This window comes from Strongylocentrotus purpuratus, unplaced genomic scaffold (assembly GCF_000002235.5).
Source record: "Strongylocentrotus purpuratus isolate Spur 01 unplaced genomic scaffold, Spur_5.0 spur5_scaffold_6, whole genome shotgun sequence".
Lineage (NCBI taxonomy): Eukaryota > Metazoa > Echinodermata > Echinoidea > Camarodonta > Strongylocentrotidae > Strongylocentrotus > Strongylocentrotus purpuratus.
In genome coordinates, this window is record NW_022145612.1 from 36,251,388 (window position 1) to 36,270,168 (window position 18,781).

General features: G+C 38.8%; 1 protein-coding gene across 1 annotated transcript; it reads left to right on the plus strand.

Annotated features, from left to right (window-relative positions):
• Positions 1-9,229: 9,229 nt before the first annotated feature.
• Positions 9,230-11,880, plus strand: LOC105440197 (uncharacterized protein K02A2.6-like). Its single transcript, XM_030999991.1, has 2 exons — positions 9,230-10,999; positions 11,641-11,880. The coding sequence occupies exons 1-2, from the start codon at positions 9,230-9,232 to the stop codon at positions 11,878-11,880; spliced, it is 2,010 nt and encodes a 669-aa protein (XP_030855851.1).
• Positions 11,881-18,781: the final 6,901 nt, after the last annotated feature.

Consider the following 18,781-nt stretch of genomic DNA (forward strand, 5'->3'; position numbering starts at 1 on the left):
GATGAACAACATGTACAAGCAGTAACACCAAGAAAATGTAGCATCATACTCCCCATACCGGGCAGTGTTCCAAGACCTGAACTTGAAGTTCCACAAGCCGAAGAAAGATGCATGCAGCCTTTGTGAGACATACCACCGTGGGACCACAATGGAAAAGGAAGGCATCAAATAAAAGTATCTGAAGCATACTGCAAAGAAGAAGAAAGTTAGAGAGCTGAAGGAAGCTGCAAAAGCAAGAACATGTAAGGAAAGCACACTTATATTTCATACATTAGACTTGCAGCAACTTTTCTATTTGCTTATAAGTCGTCAAGGTCTCAAATATTTTAGTAGAGGCGCCTGAGTAACTTCAATTTCACAATTTTTGAACTTGCCTCTTGGGATTGTATGTGTTTCTTGTCACATGAAGGGATAATCAAGCATGGAGCTTGTGAGATTGCATCCTATCTTCACAGCTACCTGTGCTCTCTTGATCAGAGAGGAGTCAAGGAAGTGGAAATCTTTGCTGATGGGTGCATAGGACAGAACAAGAACAGCATCGTTGCAACCACGTTACAATGCTTTGTACAACACTCCTGCTCCATCCAAGTCATCGCCCTCCGCTACTTTGTGACCAACCATGGGCAGTTAGAGAGAGAGAGATGCTGTATTGCTGTTGAGTGTTATACAATGTAGTATGGACCATGTGAGTTGGCCAGCATCATTTGCATGGCAAGAATCAAACCTCGTCCCTTCTGCATTAGGGAAGTTACAATTTAGAAGATGTAAGGGACTGGAAGACACTCAGTCAAGTGAGTGGCATTCTTTGTGTCCCATATGCATGGAAGATCATTCTGAAAATTTAATAATAGTCTTTGTTCAGATAAAAAGCCTTTGGAAGGTAGGGCAAATAAAATTAATTTGATTAGAAGAGATAGGGAAAATATATTTGACGAGAAGTTGTCATTTGTGGATTATTTGAAAATGAAAATGAGGGCATACACAATCAAATTCTTCGGCAGGCAGTAAATACAAATTCATTTAATAAAATCATGCCATGCTCAGGCAGGTGTAAAAGCCCATATCAGTCGCTTCCCACGTATGGAGTCTCACTACTGTAAGACGAGAAGTAAGTGATAGTACCTATCTCCTAATCTGAATTTTCCATGATGTACAAGCAGTAACACCAAGGAAATGTAGCATCGTACTCCCTATACAGGGCTCTTGAAGTTTCGCAAGCCCAAGAAAGATGCATGTAGTCTTTGTGAGACTTATCACTGTGGGACCACAATGGAAAAGGAAGGCATCAAATAAAAGTATCTGAAGCATACTGTCGAGAAGAAGAAAGTTAGAGAGCTGAAGGAAGCTGCAAAAGCAAGACCATGTAAGGAAAGCACACATGTATTTTATATATTCGACTTGCAGCAAGTTTTCCAATTTGCCTATAAGTCGACAAGGTCTGAATTATTTTACTAGAGGCTCCTGAGTGACTTCAATTTCACAATTTTTAAACTTGCCTCTTGGGATTGTATGTGTTTCTTATCACATGAAGGGATAACCAAGCATGGAGCTTGTGAGATTGCGTACTATCTTCACAGCTACCTGTGCTCTCTTGATCAGAGAGCAGTCGTCATAAGAGATTGTCTTGCTCTGTGTACTGCAACTGCAGGTCAGGAGTGAACTGTTGCAATCTAAACAAGTCAGAAGGTGGCGCAGATGATGACGACATTAACAAAGACTCTCAAGACGAAGAAGAATTGGAGGAGTTGCACTTTGCAACCAATGTTCCGCTGAGGTTTGATTAAATAGGCAAGGATTGTAACTTGGTAATTCATTACCTATGCATCTGAGTATAAGCACTTTTAGATTGCAAAATACCAATATGTCCAGATAACAGAAACTAGGAATTCTCTGAAATCTGTCCCCAATACCTAAACTCTATGAAAAAGAAGAAAAGAACAACATTCTAAATATTCTTTGCGACCGTAACCATCGTTCAATCGACCCAAACCATTTCTTTTTATCTTAAATAACACTGGTCTCTGTCATGACTGTTTTTCTGCTCTAAACAGTGGTACCGTGGGAAAATATAAATGAATACCTATGTATTTTGTCTTGTCGGACATAAATTCACAAGGCCATGAGGCAATTGCCTGATTAATAAGCTAATTAGGTTAATTATTATGCTAGTTAGGCTAATTATTTTTTTGTTAAACATGATTGACCGCTGAGATAAAGATTGGTTGTCATAAAGAAAATACACATTAAAATTGTCATTCCAGATTTTTCTGGATAAAACTAGACCTACAGTATATCGATAGATGCAAATATGCAAATTTACTGTTTATGTTGATTAGGCTAATTATACTACATCTTTATGGAATATATTTTCATGAATTAATGTGTTGTCTTTATAAAAGTGATTTACAATGTTGCATTGCACTATTTTCAGGATTTCTAGATAAATAATGACAATAAAGTCCATTATTGTCATATGCTAATTAGCTCATTATGCTAATTATGCTATTTAAGACAATTGCATTACTTAACTAGATGGAATTCGACTGCGCGCAGTCGAAAATGATGCCTCCGTCATAGAGCAATTTTACAAACCGAAACGGAAGAAATTTTTGAAATTCAAGTTCAATTGTAATCCATTAACATGTTCTCAGAATATCGTGATTACAAGCAATTTCTCATATACATATATGACCCTTTGATCTTTGACCTCATGACCCTAAAATCTACTCAGTTCATTGGCTCTGCAAGATTTCCTGAGTTAAATAGTAATCCATCTGTCAGTTCTAATGAGAATGCGTCCACAAGCTATTTTTGCATACATAATGAGCCCATGACCTTTGATCTTATGAACCATTCATTGGCTCTGCAAGATACATAAATGATCCAAGTTTGGCAGGAATCCATCAATCTGTTCTAATGATAATACGATCACAAGCTATTTTTGCATACATAATGAGCCGCATGACCTTGACCTTTACCTCATGACCCCAAAATCTAATCAGTTCATCAGCTCTGCAAGTAACATACATGACCTAAGTTTGGCAGGAATCCATCAATCGGTTCTTGAGATAAGGCGATCACGAGCTGTTTTTGCATACACAATGTGCGCTGTGACCTTTGACCTCGTGACCCCAAAATCTAATCAGTTCATTGGCTTTGCAAGATACATACATGACCAAAGTTTGGCAGGAATCCATCAATCGGTTCTTCAGATAACGCGATCACAAGCTGTTTTTGCATACATAATGAGCCCTGTGACCTTTGACCTCGTGACCCCAAAATCTAATCAGTTCATCAGCTCTGCAAGATACATACATGACCAAAGTTTGGCAGGAATCCATCCATCGGTTGTTCAGATAACGCGATCACGAGCTGTTTTTGCATACATAATGAGCCCTGTGACCTTTGACCTTTGACCTCGTGACCCAAAAATCTAATCAGTTCATCGGCTCTGCAAGATACATACATGACCAAAGTTTGAAAGGAATCCATCAATCGGTTCTTCAGATAACGTGATCACGAGAACGGGACGTACGTACAGACGTACGGACGGACGGACAACCCGAAAACATAATGCCTCCGGCTACTTCGTAACGGAGGCATAAAAAGGGCCTTTTTAGGTAAGAAAAAGGAGCCCTTTTGATACATATTGCTTGTTATTTCTTAAATGGGAGGTTTCATGGCGACCGAGCCGAGCGGGAAAATTTTGGGTCTGAAAAGACACAGGGCCTAGCTACTATGAAGTTAAAAGGGGCACTTTTAAAATTCTTAGCATGGGAAGTGCCCTTTTTAAGAAGTTTTAAAAGTCCATTTCAAGTATAAAATGGTCCTTTTAGGTAAGAAAAGGGGGCACTTTTCATACATACTGCTTGGTAGTTGTTAAATCTGAGGTCGCATGGCGACCAAGCCGAGCAGGAAAATTTTGGGTTTGAAAAGACATACTATGAAGTAAAAAGGGGCACTTGATAGTGCCAATGTTCATGGTTGAATGATTTAAGAAGTGAAAGTGCCCCTTTTAAGAAGTTTAAAAAGTCCCTCTTAAGTATAAAAAGGGCCCTTTGAGGTTCGAACAAGGGGCACTTTTTAGTATTGAAAAGGGGCACTTTTAGGGTGCTTGAAAAATGGGGGGGCACTGTGCCCCCCCCCCCCCCCCCCCCACTGCTCCCCCGTTTTCGCCGCCCCTGCTAATAGACATTATGTATGAGCAGTTTATACAGTCTTTCTTCTCTGTTTGCTCCATTGTCAGATTTGCGTTTTATCGTCGTTTGAGGTGATGGGTTACATACATGTACATGTACATGTATGACTTTGATGGCCTTATGGTCTAATTATACATAATAATATTAATATCCTTGAAGTAACTGTCCAAATGATAGTAGAGCAGTGGGTAGTAGACCAAACAGAAGTAGACCAAATGGTAGGGCATCAAATGGTCAATACACCTAACAGATGTAGACCAAATGGTTAACATACAACCGGTCAGTAGAATAATCAATTGTAGACCAAATGGTCAGTAGACCAATTGATAGTAGATGAAATTATTAATAATCTATCTGCATTGTAGACCAAATGGTTATTAAAGCAAAGTGGTGAGTTGTACAATCGGTAATGCATGGACCACATGGAAGAAGACTTAATAAACCTAATGGAAGTGAACCAAATGACAATAGACCAAATGGCAGTAGGCCAAATAGACCAAACGGTCAACTCCTTGATTGCACTTTGCACACCCAGTTTAATAGTGTAGATCATTATTGGCATACATGTACACACTCAATGCAAAATAGGATATGCAAATTTAGGATAAAAGAGTACAGCATATATGCAAAGTACGATTGAACTAACACTTTATTTACATATCATGTCAAATTGACACCTTATTTAGATGTATATATGCAAATAAGGTGACAAAGTGATCCTACTTTACATACTGTCATTTGGACGCTGTTTTGCATAGAGTGGAATGTGTTGATGTATGTTAAATGTTGAAGTGGATATCTTCTTATGATTGGCCAGAAGTGACTGAAGATGTTGATGTAAATGTTCGATGTGGTTCTTTTTATAGTACTTTAAATAATGCAATTAACATTCATTTTCCAGCTCGTAAGGTATTATTGCACTTTAGAGATAAGCCCTGGATGACAGGTGAAATTAAATCTCTGATTCATAAGAGACAAATTGCATTTCATCAGGGTAAGGGAATTTTGTGGAAACGTTTAAGAAACAAAGTAAATTCATCAATTCAGAAAGCAAAAGTTAAATATTACAGGTCACGTATTCAGAAACTTAAGAAAAGTAATCCTTCACGATGGTATCAAGAAATACGCATTCTCACAAAGGGAAGTCGTCAATCACTCAATATCCCAGTTGATGGTGTAGATCCTAGTGAGAGGGATAAAATTGCGAATGCCATAAACGAACATCTCATATCTGTCTCTTCTGATTTACAACCACTAAATTTAGCAGCTTTACCTGCATACTTACCTTCTAAAAGTTTACCCGAGATATGTCCTTGGCAGGTTAATAAAGTTCTTTCTAAAATCAAATGCTCGACGGCGAATGGCCCAGATAATATTTCAGCACGCCTAATCCGTCTTTTTTCTGTTGAACTCTCGGGACCTTTAACCTATATAATTAATGCTTCTTTTAGTCAAGAAAAAGTTCCGGCCTCATGGAAATGTGCTATTGTAGTACCGATCCCAAAGGTGAATCCTGCACGTATTGACAAACTCAGACCTATATCATTAACAGATCACTTTGCTAAAGTCATTGAAGGTTTCATCGCAAAGTGGATGTATCAGGACATTGCCCAACATATTGACCCCTATCAGTTTGGAAACCAGAAATGTTTATCGACCTCACACTGTTTGATTAATATTCTTCATTATGTTTTTTTAAATGCTGAGGTACCAAAAACGTCATCGACGATACTTCTTACAGATTTTCAAAAAGCGTTTGATAGAATAGATCATACAGTTGCCATCAAAAAGTTAATTGAAATCGGTGTACGACCAGCGGTAGTTTACTGGATATCTGATTTTCTCTCTGAACGTAAACAAAGAGTTCGCTATCACAGTGATCTCTCAGAATGGTGTCAAATAAATGCAGGTGTGCCCCAGGGTACGAAACTTGGGCCCCTAATTTTTCTTGTGATGATAAATGATTTCAAATCTTTTGAAAGCATACATATGTTTAAATATGTCGATGATCTAACCCTAGTTGAGTGTCGTAAAACGAACCAAATTTCAAACATGCAAGAGGCTGTAGAATGTTTATCTTTGTGGGCTGATACTAATAAAATGCAATTGAATCCTGCGAAGTGTATCAAAATGGACATTTGCTTTTCAAGAGTACCAGTCAATCAGTCTTCCATCATTCTCGAAAATTGTGTTCTTTCAACTGTTTCACAGGTGAAATTACTTGGTGTCACGATACAAAACGATTTGAAGTGGGAAGCCCATGTCAGAGATATTGAAAAAAGAGCGAATGCGAAACTATATACGCTCCGTTCTTTAGGGAAGTTCGGTTTTTCACATGAAGATCTGATTACTATTTTTATTGGCTATATTCGCCCAATCCTTGAATATGCTACTCAAGTTTGGAGCGGAGGCCTCACTAGTGCACAAAAACAACGCATAGAAAGAATACAAAAACGTGCATTGAGGATTATCTTTAGAAAGGATTACCATAGTTACGCAAACGCTCTTACTAAATCGAAATTACAAACATTGGAAAGTCGTCGAAATGACTTATGTGTTACCTTCTTTAAAAAAACTCTATCATGCACAAACCAGTTCAAACAATTTATACCCCAAAGAGCACACAATAGAACTTTGCGAAGAACTAACAAGATCCCTGAACCCAGGTGCAAAACTAAACGTATGCAGAATAGCCCAATCCCAGATTTGATACGCTTGTATAACAAAAGTTTTTTATGATTGTATTTAATATACTTTGAAACAAATAGTATATAATTAATTCATAAATTTGAGGTCTGATTTTTTACCAAGTTTGTCAATGTAATTTTTATGACATGAAGAATGCGATGCATATCTATATTTATATCTTAATATCTCTAATGTTCACCTAATAATATTCATATTTGTCTTGCAATGTATCTTTGTATTTTATCAGCATGTACATAATTGTTTTCCCTCTCTGTCCATCTGTCCCCTTTCTTCCCCTCTCTCTCTCTCTCTCTCTCTCTTTCTCTCTCTCTCTCTTTATCTCTCTTTGTTTCTCTCTCTCCTGCTTTCCTATCTCTCTTTCTTTTTTAACTCAAATTTTTAAATTGAAATATTGTATAAGATCAATGGTATATACACGCTCTTCATAATTATGTAGATTGTAGTGTGACATCTTGAAATGTATACTTGCTTTTTCCAGCAATTTACTCATGTGCAATTCAGTTACTTTTTACTGTGATATCTCTTGAAATGTATAATTGTCTTCACCATCAATGTTTTATTCATGCACAATTCAGTTACTTGTAACTGCGATACATGGAAATGAATCAATAAATACCATTTATCTATCTATCTATCTATCTATCTAACAACAATGTACATATACATATTTGTGATACATTTCAACCTGGAATGTTCAGAGAACATGTAAACAACCTGGAAAGTTCACAGAGTTCATCTTTAAAGGATGAATTTGCTTTTTGTGTTAATAATAACAACATTAATGAATACAAGTTTTGGTTTTCCATTAGGAGGTAAACAATGTAGGAGACAGGAATCTTCCTTAGCTAGGGGGTATGGGGCAGGCAGCCCCCTATCTTGGTATCATAAAGGAACTGCTTTCTTTGTAAAAGGAATAATGTCGACAGTTGTATTATTTGTGGGAAAAATCATGAAATTAATAAATTTAATTGAATATGTTAAAGGCTCTTTTGAGATTTCCAGAGAATTTTGTTTTCCATGTTATTTTCAGGGGATGATATACTGTAGCCTTGAGCTTGCATTTTGTCTGCTACATGTACGTGTATATTTGACATTAAACTGCATACAAATTTTTGTTTAGACTTTACTATATGGATTTGAAACATATCAGTGTCTTAGGGTACACGAATACCGCAATATTGCCGATGCATATCGGTAAGCGTTTTATCGTAACCCTTGTTCAAATACGCCACAAAATACGGTAATTAATACCGCAATATTATGGTATTTTGATATGAACGGGTGTCCTATCAGCAAAATTAGCGTAAAATAGGAGGAACCTCAATATAGTATTATTGACACCTGTTTATATACGCAGGTATTAAAGCTGTCCGCAAAATAGCAGCAAAATTACTGGTAATCTTGCGGATAGCTCATGTGTAATTTGACAGCACTTTAAGCATCTTCTGGGATGGCTTTGAACATGTACAATGTATGTGCACCTCAGTAGCTAGACCCCTAGAGTCACTTTCATTATTACTCTTTTTGACTCCCAATTAATACCATCAAATTTGATTTTAAAAAAATCTATGACCAAAGACTTTGGGGACAGGGTTTTGATTTGGACACGTCTTCTCTTATATATTTCTTGGGGAATATACATGTACCGGTATATGTATCACAATGTCCTCCCCCCTCATGATTTGGAATATGGGGGGGGGGGGGGGGGGAGAGAGACAAATATGGGGGAGAAAATTGTATTTTTAAAATCAATTTTCATAAAACATTGAGGGGTGCCAGATGAAATGTCCCACCCCTACAATTTTACTAAAAAAGATAGAAAAATTGAAAAGTGACCATTTTCTTTCCCTTTTTAGTATGTGAATACGTTGAATGTTGGGGATGAGGAAGGTTATGATTAGACAAAAGATATTAATGGCCTCCCCCCCCCCAACAGCCCTTCAGGCAGCTGAATGGCTGATTGTGTCCCCCCCCCCCCTCCCCACACTCCAGAGAATTCACCGATGCCCATGTATACATTAATTTCTTGTCAAGATTATTAAGATAAGGAGAAATGGTTCACAAGACCAAGAGGTGGTATTTTGCCTTTAATTTAAACAAGATGTTTACAATACACCCAAACCAGAACTAGAACTTAATGTATTACTGTTGTGTTTGTAAGACTGTGCTAACAGTCAACGTCGAGGGCTCAATCCCCTTTATGTACACATGAACACAATATGATCGGACATCTTGGAATAGATTAAATCATCTCAACTTCTAAATTCATTGTATCTAGTTTTATGTCTCTGAGTTCCTAAATACTACATCTGGCGACGAGAATGGCTGGAATAGGTCTTGTAGCACCTAACCCATTCGTAGCAACCCCAGGAGAACCTCCTGTGCCTTGGTCACGATGGATTTTGAGCTTCAAAACGTATTTGACTGCAAGCGGGTTGGACACAGCGGAGATACCCGACCTCCGCCGCCGCGCAATCCTGATCCACTGTTTGGGCGCAGAGGGGCAGCGGATCTTCGGACAGCTGGAAGTGTCTACTACCGGTACGTACGATAAAGCTGTTGATGAACTTGAGAAATATTTTGGGCCAAAAACAAGTGTGATGATCGAACGATATCGTTTCCGACAGAGAGTACAAGGTCATGGGGAGCCAGTAAAACAATATGTGGCAGCCATAACCGAACTGGCATCCAAGTGCAAGTTTGGCACCTTAAACGATGAACTGGTTAGAGATCAACTAATCGAGAAGACGTCTATTCCCCGTATTAGAGAACGTCTGTTAATGGAGGATGACGGTCTGACACTTAAGAAGGCGCTCGATCTAGCGATCCAGATCGAAGCCGCAATGCTGGACGCCAAGCTCCTCAAACAACACGATGTGACTGTGAGTGCCAGTACAGGACATAGTCATACTGCACATCAGGCAACTCCAGTACAGAACATCAAACGACCATATCATAACAAAGCCCGCTCTAACCATGCTAACTCGAAGTCGTGTTCGAACTGCGGACGGACACACCCTCCGAAAGCGTGTCCAGCGTTTGGAAAACGTTGCAATTCGTGCTCGAAGATAAACCATTTCTCTAGCGTATGCAGATCTACCAAGAAAAGTGCATCTTCAGTTCGACACGTTGATGAACCAATAGAGGGCGACATAGCAAGCAGCGTGTTCACACTCTCAGACCGGATTTCTTCAGCAAATTCAGGTCAGTTCAAAGAATGTGAAGTGCAGATTGCTGGTACTAACCTCTCTTTGATGATTGATGTGGGGGCCAAAGTGTCAATTCTTAGTGATAAACTGTATCATCGACATTTCTCACATTGTAGCCTGTCATCGACATCGAGCAAGCTCATAGCATATGGTGAACCACCTACACTGATTTCCGTTCTGGGCACGGTTGAGCTTCTTGTCGGGTACAAGGATGTACATCTCGACAGCTTTACGTTCTACATAGCGAAGGGCGAGAGCCTTATGGGAGTCAATCTGTTCGACGCCCTAGGATTTCAGATGAACGACCACACTGGTGAACGCATTCGGCTCATAGACAATGCGTATAGAGAACGCTATGCTGCACTTTTTAACGAGTTTGGTAAATGCAAAGGATATTGCCATGCACCAAGGGTGGATTCCTCAGTCCCACCTACTGCACAGAGTCTCCGTCGACTTCCGTTAGCTGTCAGGGATAAAGTCTCAAAGGAACTTCATAGGCTTGAATCCGATGGCATCATCGAGCGCATCGATTCATCCCCGTGGGTGTCTAATCTGGTCATCGCACGCCGTAAGAATGGAGATCTTAGACTTTGTGTAGATTTGAGGGCAGTCAACAAGGCAATCATTCCGGATAAGTATCCACTTCCTACTATGAATGAACTTTCAGCTTCATTCCACGGAGCTAAAGTTTTCTCTAAACTAGACATGAGACGTAGCTATCTCCAGGTTCCGCTAGCAGAGCAGAGCCGCCATCTCACTGCATTCAACACACACATAGGCATGTTTCAGTATCGCCGTATGCCCTATGGACTGAACTCAGCACCTAGCGCATTCCAGAAAATCGTTTCTTCAGTTCTAGCTGGAATCGAGGGCACGTTGAATGCGAGTATATCAATTTAGTCTGGTGCTAAGATGCTTAGAAAAGGTAACACTATTAGCACAAATTAAAGGGAAAATCGTCATTTAATATCTGATGTTAATTATTTTAGCACACTGAACGGATTTTGCAAAAAATTAGGAGGGTTGATGAAAAAAAAGGGTTAGGATGGGAGTCTAACAATGGATGATAAACAACAGCAATTGAATATGCCCCAGAAACAGAATTCATGAAAATGACCCCCCCCCCCCCCCCCAAAAAAAAAAAAAAAACTCTTGTGACTTTAAATGTGTGCTCTCTCATGCATAGCCTTTGGACAAGGCCCACATGACAAAGATGCTTTATATTGAGTGAAAGAATAACTGCTGCTGATTGGGAAGACTTATATTTTCAACAACAAAAAATGGTTAAAAAGTTATGCCCTTCTGATTTAGAGGGATTTAGTTTGCTGTTGAATTTATTTACCAGGAAGAGTACCATAAAAACATATATTTCAACTGAAATTCAGATAACATGTCGATATCACTTCTTTCTTTTTTTGAGGAGGAGGGGGGGGGGTTAAATAAAGTTGTTAACATAGTACTTAGGAAATATTGAAATAAGTTATTCCACCATCTCTTACAATATTATTTGTTTTAATATTCAGGACAAGATGGACCCCATCTTGGAAACTACCGAAATTATCCTGAAAGCAATGCTCATCAGAGGAGACTGTTATACAATGGAAGTTGACAAGATCCTAGATGTGGGAGCAATTGAGCAAATCAATGTTAAGGCCGAGAGAATTGTTCAACTAACAGAACATATTGAGATGAAACTAAAATATCTGTCAAATGAGGTAAAGGAGTTGAGGGCAGAGATGAAGCAGATGAAGCCACAGAAGTAAAAAAAAAAAAAAAAAAAAAATGATTGTATAGTAATAAAAACTAGATGGAATTTTGACTGCGCGCAGTCGAAAATGATGCCTCCGCAATAGAGCAATTTAAACAAGTTTGGAGTTTAAATCTCCAGTGGTTCTTGAGATATCATGATAACAATCTCAATGTATGGAATTTCATAAGTTGACCTCTGTGACCCTTGACCTTTGACCTACATGCTCCAAAATCTAATCAGATTGTCTTCCTATGGTGATACACACTATCATTAAGTTTGAAGATTAAATCTCTAGTGGTTCTTGAGATATTATGATAACAATCTCAATGTATGGAATTTCATAAGTTGACCTCTGTGACCCTTGACCTTTGACCTACGTGCTCCAAAATCTAATCAGATTGTTTTCCTATAGTGATACACACTATCACTAAGTTTGAAGTTTAAATCTCCAGTGGTTCTTGAGATATCATGATAACAATCTCAATGTATGGAATTTCATAAGTTGACCTCTGTGACCCTTGACCTTTGACATACGTGCTCCAAAATCTAATCAGATTGTTTTCCTATAGTGATACACACTATCACTAAGTTTGAAGTTTAAATCTCCAGTGGTTCTTGAGATATCATGATAACAATCTCAATGTATGGAATTTCATAAGTTGACCTCTGTGACCCTTGACCTTTGACATACGTGCTCCAAAATCTAATCAGATCGTCTTCCTATGGTGATACATACTATCCTTAAGTTTGAAGTTTAAATCTCAAATGGTTCTTGAGATATCGCGCTAACAAACTCAATACAAGGAATTTCATAAGTTGACCTCTGTGACCTGTGACCTTTGACCTACGTACTCCAAAATCTAATCAGATCGTCTTCCTATGGTGATAAATACTATTCCTGAGTCTTAAGTTTAAATCTTAAATGGTTCTTGAGATATTGTGATAACGGTCAAACGGGACGGACGGACGGACGTACGGACGGACGGACGGACGTACGGACGGACGTACGGACGTACGGACGGACGTACGGACGGACAACCCGAAAACATGATGCCTCCGGCACCACCTTCGGTGGCGGAGGCATAAAAATCTATTAAAGACATAGCATAACATTGTAGCCGAGTTTGCAAGATGGTACGTCCCTTCCTACAAAACTGATGACATGGAAATTGAGAATGATTTCCAACTGAATCAACTCAAAGAATCATCAACTTTGAAGCAAACTATCAAATTAACAGACAAAAAAGGCTACATGAAGAAGCGTAACAAGCCTTGTATTGTCAGGTATCACAAGTTCAGTGAAAATCAAGAACAAGAGAGAAATTACTACCACATGCTCATGCTGTACCTACCATTGAGGAATGAGGAAACTGACCTCAAGAACAATCATCTGACTTATGCTGATCATTATCACACGATATCAGATCAGATTGAGTCAAAAAGATCAGCATTAGAATCGTTCACAGAAATCATTGAAAATGCTCTTGAACGACATGAAGAAGAGGGGCCTCCTGTTCATGCCTGGGACACGCTAGATACAGGAACTCAACAAGAAAACGCGGAGGTCAATGAAGAACAGTGTCAAATACACCCTGAATACAGCTTCCTTCAACCGAGCTCTGAACACACAGACACAGACATAAAAGAATCTGAAATATGTGCATCACTACCTTTGGCTGTGGAATGTCGACCTGAATATCTTATTGATGAGATATATAGAAGTAAAGTTCAATCTCTCAACCAGGAACAGCGCAAAGTGTTTGACTACATGAAAAACTGGTGCACTGATATCTTGAAAAGTGGCAAGACAACCTGCAAAGCCAATGCCATACACCTCTTTGTAACTGGAGGAGCAGGAACAGGAAAATCTCATCTGATTTTAGCAATTCACCAAATGGCTCTACGTACCTTGCAGAGGGAAGGAACCAATCCTGATGCACACAGAGTACTGTTGACAGCACCTACAGGAACTGCTGCATTCAACATTCATGGAAGTACTTTGCACTCACTGTTTCTCCTTCCTCTTGGCCAAACTAAAGGATACAAAAAGTTGAGTGATGAAAAAAGGAACACACTTCGATGCAAACTACAAGATCTTGAAATCCTGATCATGGATGAGATATCGATGGTAGGATGTGACATGTTGATGACAATAGATCAGCGTCTAAGGGAAATAAAAGGTACAGACATCATCTTTGGTGGAATAACAGTCTTGGCCTTCGGAGATTTGTACCAGTTAGCCCCAGTGTGTCAGCGATTTGTCTTTGAAGAAGTAAAAGACCTGTTCGCTAGATTGGCAGGATCTCTATGGCAGGACAATTTCATGATAGCAGAGCTCACAGAAATCATGAGACAAAAAGATGATAAAGAATTTGCAGAACTTCTGAACAGAATAAGAGAAGGTGTCCACACAGAAGACGATGTGGCAAATTTGCAGCAATGCTGTATCTCGTCAGAAGACAAGAATGATTTGTCAGATGCACTGCATGTGTACTCAACGAACGCAAAGGTTGATGCATACAATGAGGACAAACTTGCACACCTGAAAGGAAGAATTAGGAAATGTGTTGCTATAGATAGGAAACCTAATACCCTGAAAGGTCATGTAATGAACAAAGACTCACGTTTCACTGGTGGATTGCCAGCTGTCCTAGAATTGAAGATAGGGGCAAGAGTAATGCTCATTAGGAATATTGATGTGAACGATGGTCTTGTAAATGGTGCATTAGGAACAATTGTCAGCTTCAATGAATTCAATCCTTCAGTTACCAGTCCTAAGGAAATCTTAGTCCAGTTTGACAATCCAAGAGTTGGGGCAATGGCTGGAGAAAAGACTTCTATGAATAAGGCTCAACACCCTACTGCAGTCCCTATTGGTGTTATAGAAGCAAAATTTTCAATTTCAGCACGTAATCCCGGACTAGAAATAAAAAGGCAACAATTTCCTCTTTGACTATCATGGGCCACCACTATACACAAGGTGCAAGGACTCACTGTCAAGGATCTAGTAGTATCTATGGAAGGGAAGTTCAATGATGGACAATGCTACGTTGCTTTGAGTAGAGTACCAAAGATGTCAGGTCTTCATCTTTTGCAGCTCACACCAAGTAAGATTAAAGCAAGCAAAGCTGTGACCAAAGAGTTGATGAGAATGAGCAATGAAATGTCATTTCAATTCTTCCATGTTGAAATTGAGACTGCACTCAAGGATCCTTGCCAAACACAAGTCATTGCTGTGCACAATATAAGATCGTTACCTGCTCATTACGATGATCTCAAGGGACTTCCATTCCTTGACAAATGTACTGCTGTGTGTCTTACAGAAACCTGGCTTCAATCACATCACACTGCTTCCATGTACAATTTGCCAAGCTATCACCAATTACGCAGAGATAGATCCAACACAGAGAAGGGTGGTGGTCTGTGCATGTATATCAGCTCATCTGTAAGGTATCAGACCTTGGATTCATCACAAGACAAACCTGGGATGGAAATTCAGAGCATCATCCTACATCCAGTCAATAGCTCTCCATTTCATTTGGTGACTGTCTATAGAAATCCCAAATCTTCATTGGTAGAATTCAGTGACAGATTTAGCCTACTCCTGAGGTCAGTAGGAGCAACAGAAATACCGGCCATAATTGTTGGAGACTTCAATCTTAACCTGCTAAAAGATCAGCATTCAATGGCAGTCCAGCATGAACTGCAACACTATGGATTTCAGCAATGTATCACCAATCCAACACATGTCAGTGGATCACTGCTGGATCATGTATACTCTAACACACCCTGCACCACATGGCAAACTGCAAGCTACTATAGTGATCATGATGTCATTTGGATCGCAGTCTAAGGTAAGTGGTCCAAAAGTTCATTTCCAGGTATTAACTACATTCAATCAATAGTATCCCACTGATTAAAACTTGAATAATTACTTTAAACGCTTCAATATTTTATTATTTCATAGGTTGATAAAACATAATTGTGGGTCAAACAAAATGATCACTGTCAAATGATTTTTCTTTACCCCCACCCATCCCGTTCTTTTCTTTGTATTCTAAAAATCGAATCGTCTTCCTATGGTTATACATTTGACCTACATGTAATTAGTCCATAATGTAATCAGATCATCTACCTATTATGTTTATATGTCTACATGTAGGTGGTTAGAGAGATTTTAACTTTTAAAAAGCCAACACCTTACTTAACCCTTACTTAACTGGGGGGGGGGGGGGGGGGGGGGGGGGGGGGGGGGAGGAGGGAGGGAGGAGGCCCCCCCCCCCCAAACAAATTTTGTTGCGCATGAACCGCCATGTTTTCGGCGATGCTGCTTCATGAGTTTTTTCTTTCAAGTCTTACGGATCTTTTGACACCAAGTTTTTGGTCAAGCCGAAAATTGAGAAATTTGTCATTTTGTGTACAAAATGAATGGCAAAGTGAAGTTTCTAGTTTGGTCTATAAATCAGCATAATTTTACTCTTTAGAGTTTAGTTATCATTTATTCAAGCAAAATATTGATACGTAACAACCTCAAGTATCAGAAGTCCTAAAACAATACAATACATAAGATTAAGAATTAATAACAATAGAATACAAAAGAAGTTCATAAAACAATGAAATACATAAGAATTGAAATAGACATGGACAATTTTTTTATGTGATAATGCCCGATAGGCTTTTTAGAAACTTTTTGCCACAAAATCAACTCTGTAAAAGCTTTATTTATGTAATTGTTAATAAAAATCATTATTCATGAATTTGATTTGCATAAATTAGCATAATTGATAAAATAAGTAATTTTCAGCACAATTATAGTGAGGTCTCTTCCTTTATGCAATTGCATAAATTAGCATAATTGATAAAATAAGCAATTTTCAGCAAAATAATAGTAAGGTCTCTTCCTTTGCGCAATTTCTCAAGACGCGTGCCAATTTTCGAGGCAATCGGCCCCTCCCCCCCCCCCCCCCAGTCAGGGAGGTGCTCAAAATAGCCCAGTTAAGTACGGGTTAAGTAACGGAACATATTTCAAGTGGTTCTTGACATATCATGACAAGTCCTATACATGTAGTCTGAATTTTTCAAGTTGACCTCTATGACCTTTGACATACATGTACTCCAAAATCTAATCTGATCGTTTTCCTATGGTGATATATATACTATCCTTAAGTTTGAAGTTTAAAATCTCAAATGGTTCTTGAGATATCGCGATAACGAGCTGAAGACATGGAATTTCACAAGTTGACCTCTGTGACCCTTGACCTACGTGCTCCAAAATCTAAACAGATCGTCTTCCTATGGTGATACATACTATCATTACGTTTAAAGTGAAAATTCTCCAGTGGTTCTTGAGATATCGCGATAACGATCTCAATGTATGGAATTTCATAAGTTGACCTCTGTGACCCTTGACCTGTGACCTACGTGCACCAAAATCTAATCAGATTGTCTTCCTATGGTGATACATACATGTACTATCATCAAGTTTGGATTTTAAATCTCCAGTGGTTCTTGAGATATCATGATAACAATCTCAATGTATGGAATTTCATAAGTTGACCTCTGTGACCCTTGACCTTTGACCTACGTGCTCCAAAATCTAATCAGATTGTCTTCCTATGGTGATACACACTATCATTAAGTTTGAAGTTTAAATCTCCAGTGGTTCTTGAGATATTATGATATGGTGATACATACTATCATTAAGTTTGAAGTGAAAATTCTCCAGTGGTTCTTGAGATATCGCGATAACGATCTCAATGTATGGAATTTCATAAGTTGACCTCTGTGACCCTTGACCTTTGACCTACGTGCTCCAAAATCTAATCAGATTGTCTTCCTATGGTGATACACACTATCATTAAGTTTGAAGTTTAAATCTCCAGTGGTTCTTGAGATATTATGATAACAATCTCAATGTATGGAATTTCATAAGTTGACCTCTGTGACCCTTGACCTTTGACCTACGTGCTCCAAAATCTATTCAGATCGTCTTCCTATGGTGATACATACTATCCTTAAGTTTCAAGTTTTTACATCTCCAGTGGTGCTTGAGATATCATGATAACAATCTCAATGTATGGAATTTCATAAGTTGACCTCTATGACCCTTGACCTTTGACCTACGTGCTCCAAAATGTAATCAGATTGTTTTCCTATAGTGATACACACTATCCCTAAGTTTGAAGTTTAAATCTCCAGTGGTTCTTGAGATATCATGATAACAATCTCAATGTATGGAATTTCATAAGTTGACCTCTGTGACCCTTGACCTTTGACATACGTGCTCCAAAATCTAATCAGATCGTCTTCCTATGGTGATACATACTATCCTTAAGTTTGAAGTTTAAATCTCAAATGGTTCTTGAGATATCGCGCTAACAAACTCAATACAAGGAATTTCATAAGTTGACCTCTGTGACCTGTGACCTTTGACCTACGTACTCCAAAATCTAATCAGATCGTCTTCCTATGGTGATAAATACTATTCCCGAGTCTTAAGTTTAAATCTTAAATGGTTCTTGAGATATTGTGATAACGGTCAAACGGGACGGACGTACGGACGGACGTACGGACGGACGTACGGACGTACGGACGGACAACCCGAAAACATGATGCCTCCGGCACCACCTTCGGTGGCGGAGGCATAAAAATAAGAACTGGGGGGTGTTTCAGCAATATTTGTCTGCTGATAAATTAGTCAGCGCTGACAAAAAAAAAGTTTCACAAAGCTCTCTGATAAGCTCTGACAAATTCTCAATAGACTTTTAATTTTCAATCGAGTTGGACGAGCCCACTGACGAATTAGGCCATGCCCCTCTCCGAGGTGCCAGTTATAGTAAATTCATGGAGTGATTGTAATGTCATTGACCAGACATTGTGGTAACAGTTGAAGATGGAAAAGATAACCTATAGAT

Bases quoted from the DNA above. Each gene is read 5' to 3' on its own strand.
- LOC105440197 (XM_030999991.1), top strand. From the start codon at position 9,230: ATGGCTGGAATAGGTCTTGTAGCACCTAACCCATTCGTAGCAACCCCA. The intron at 11,000-11,640 runs GCGAGTATATCA...TTTAATATTCAG, and splicing joins GAATCGAGGGCACGTTGAAT to GACAAGATGGACCCCATCTT.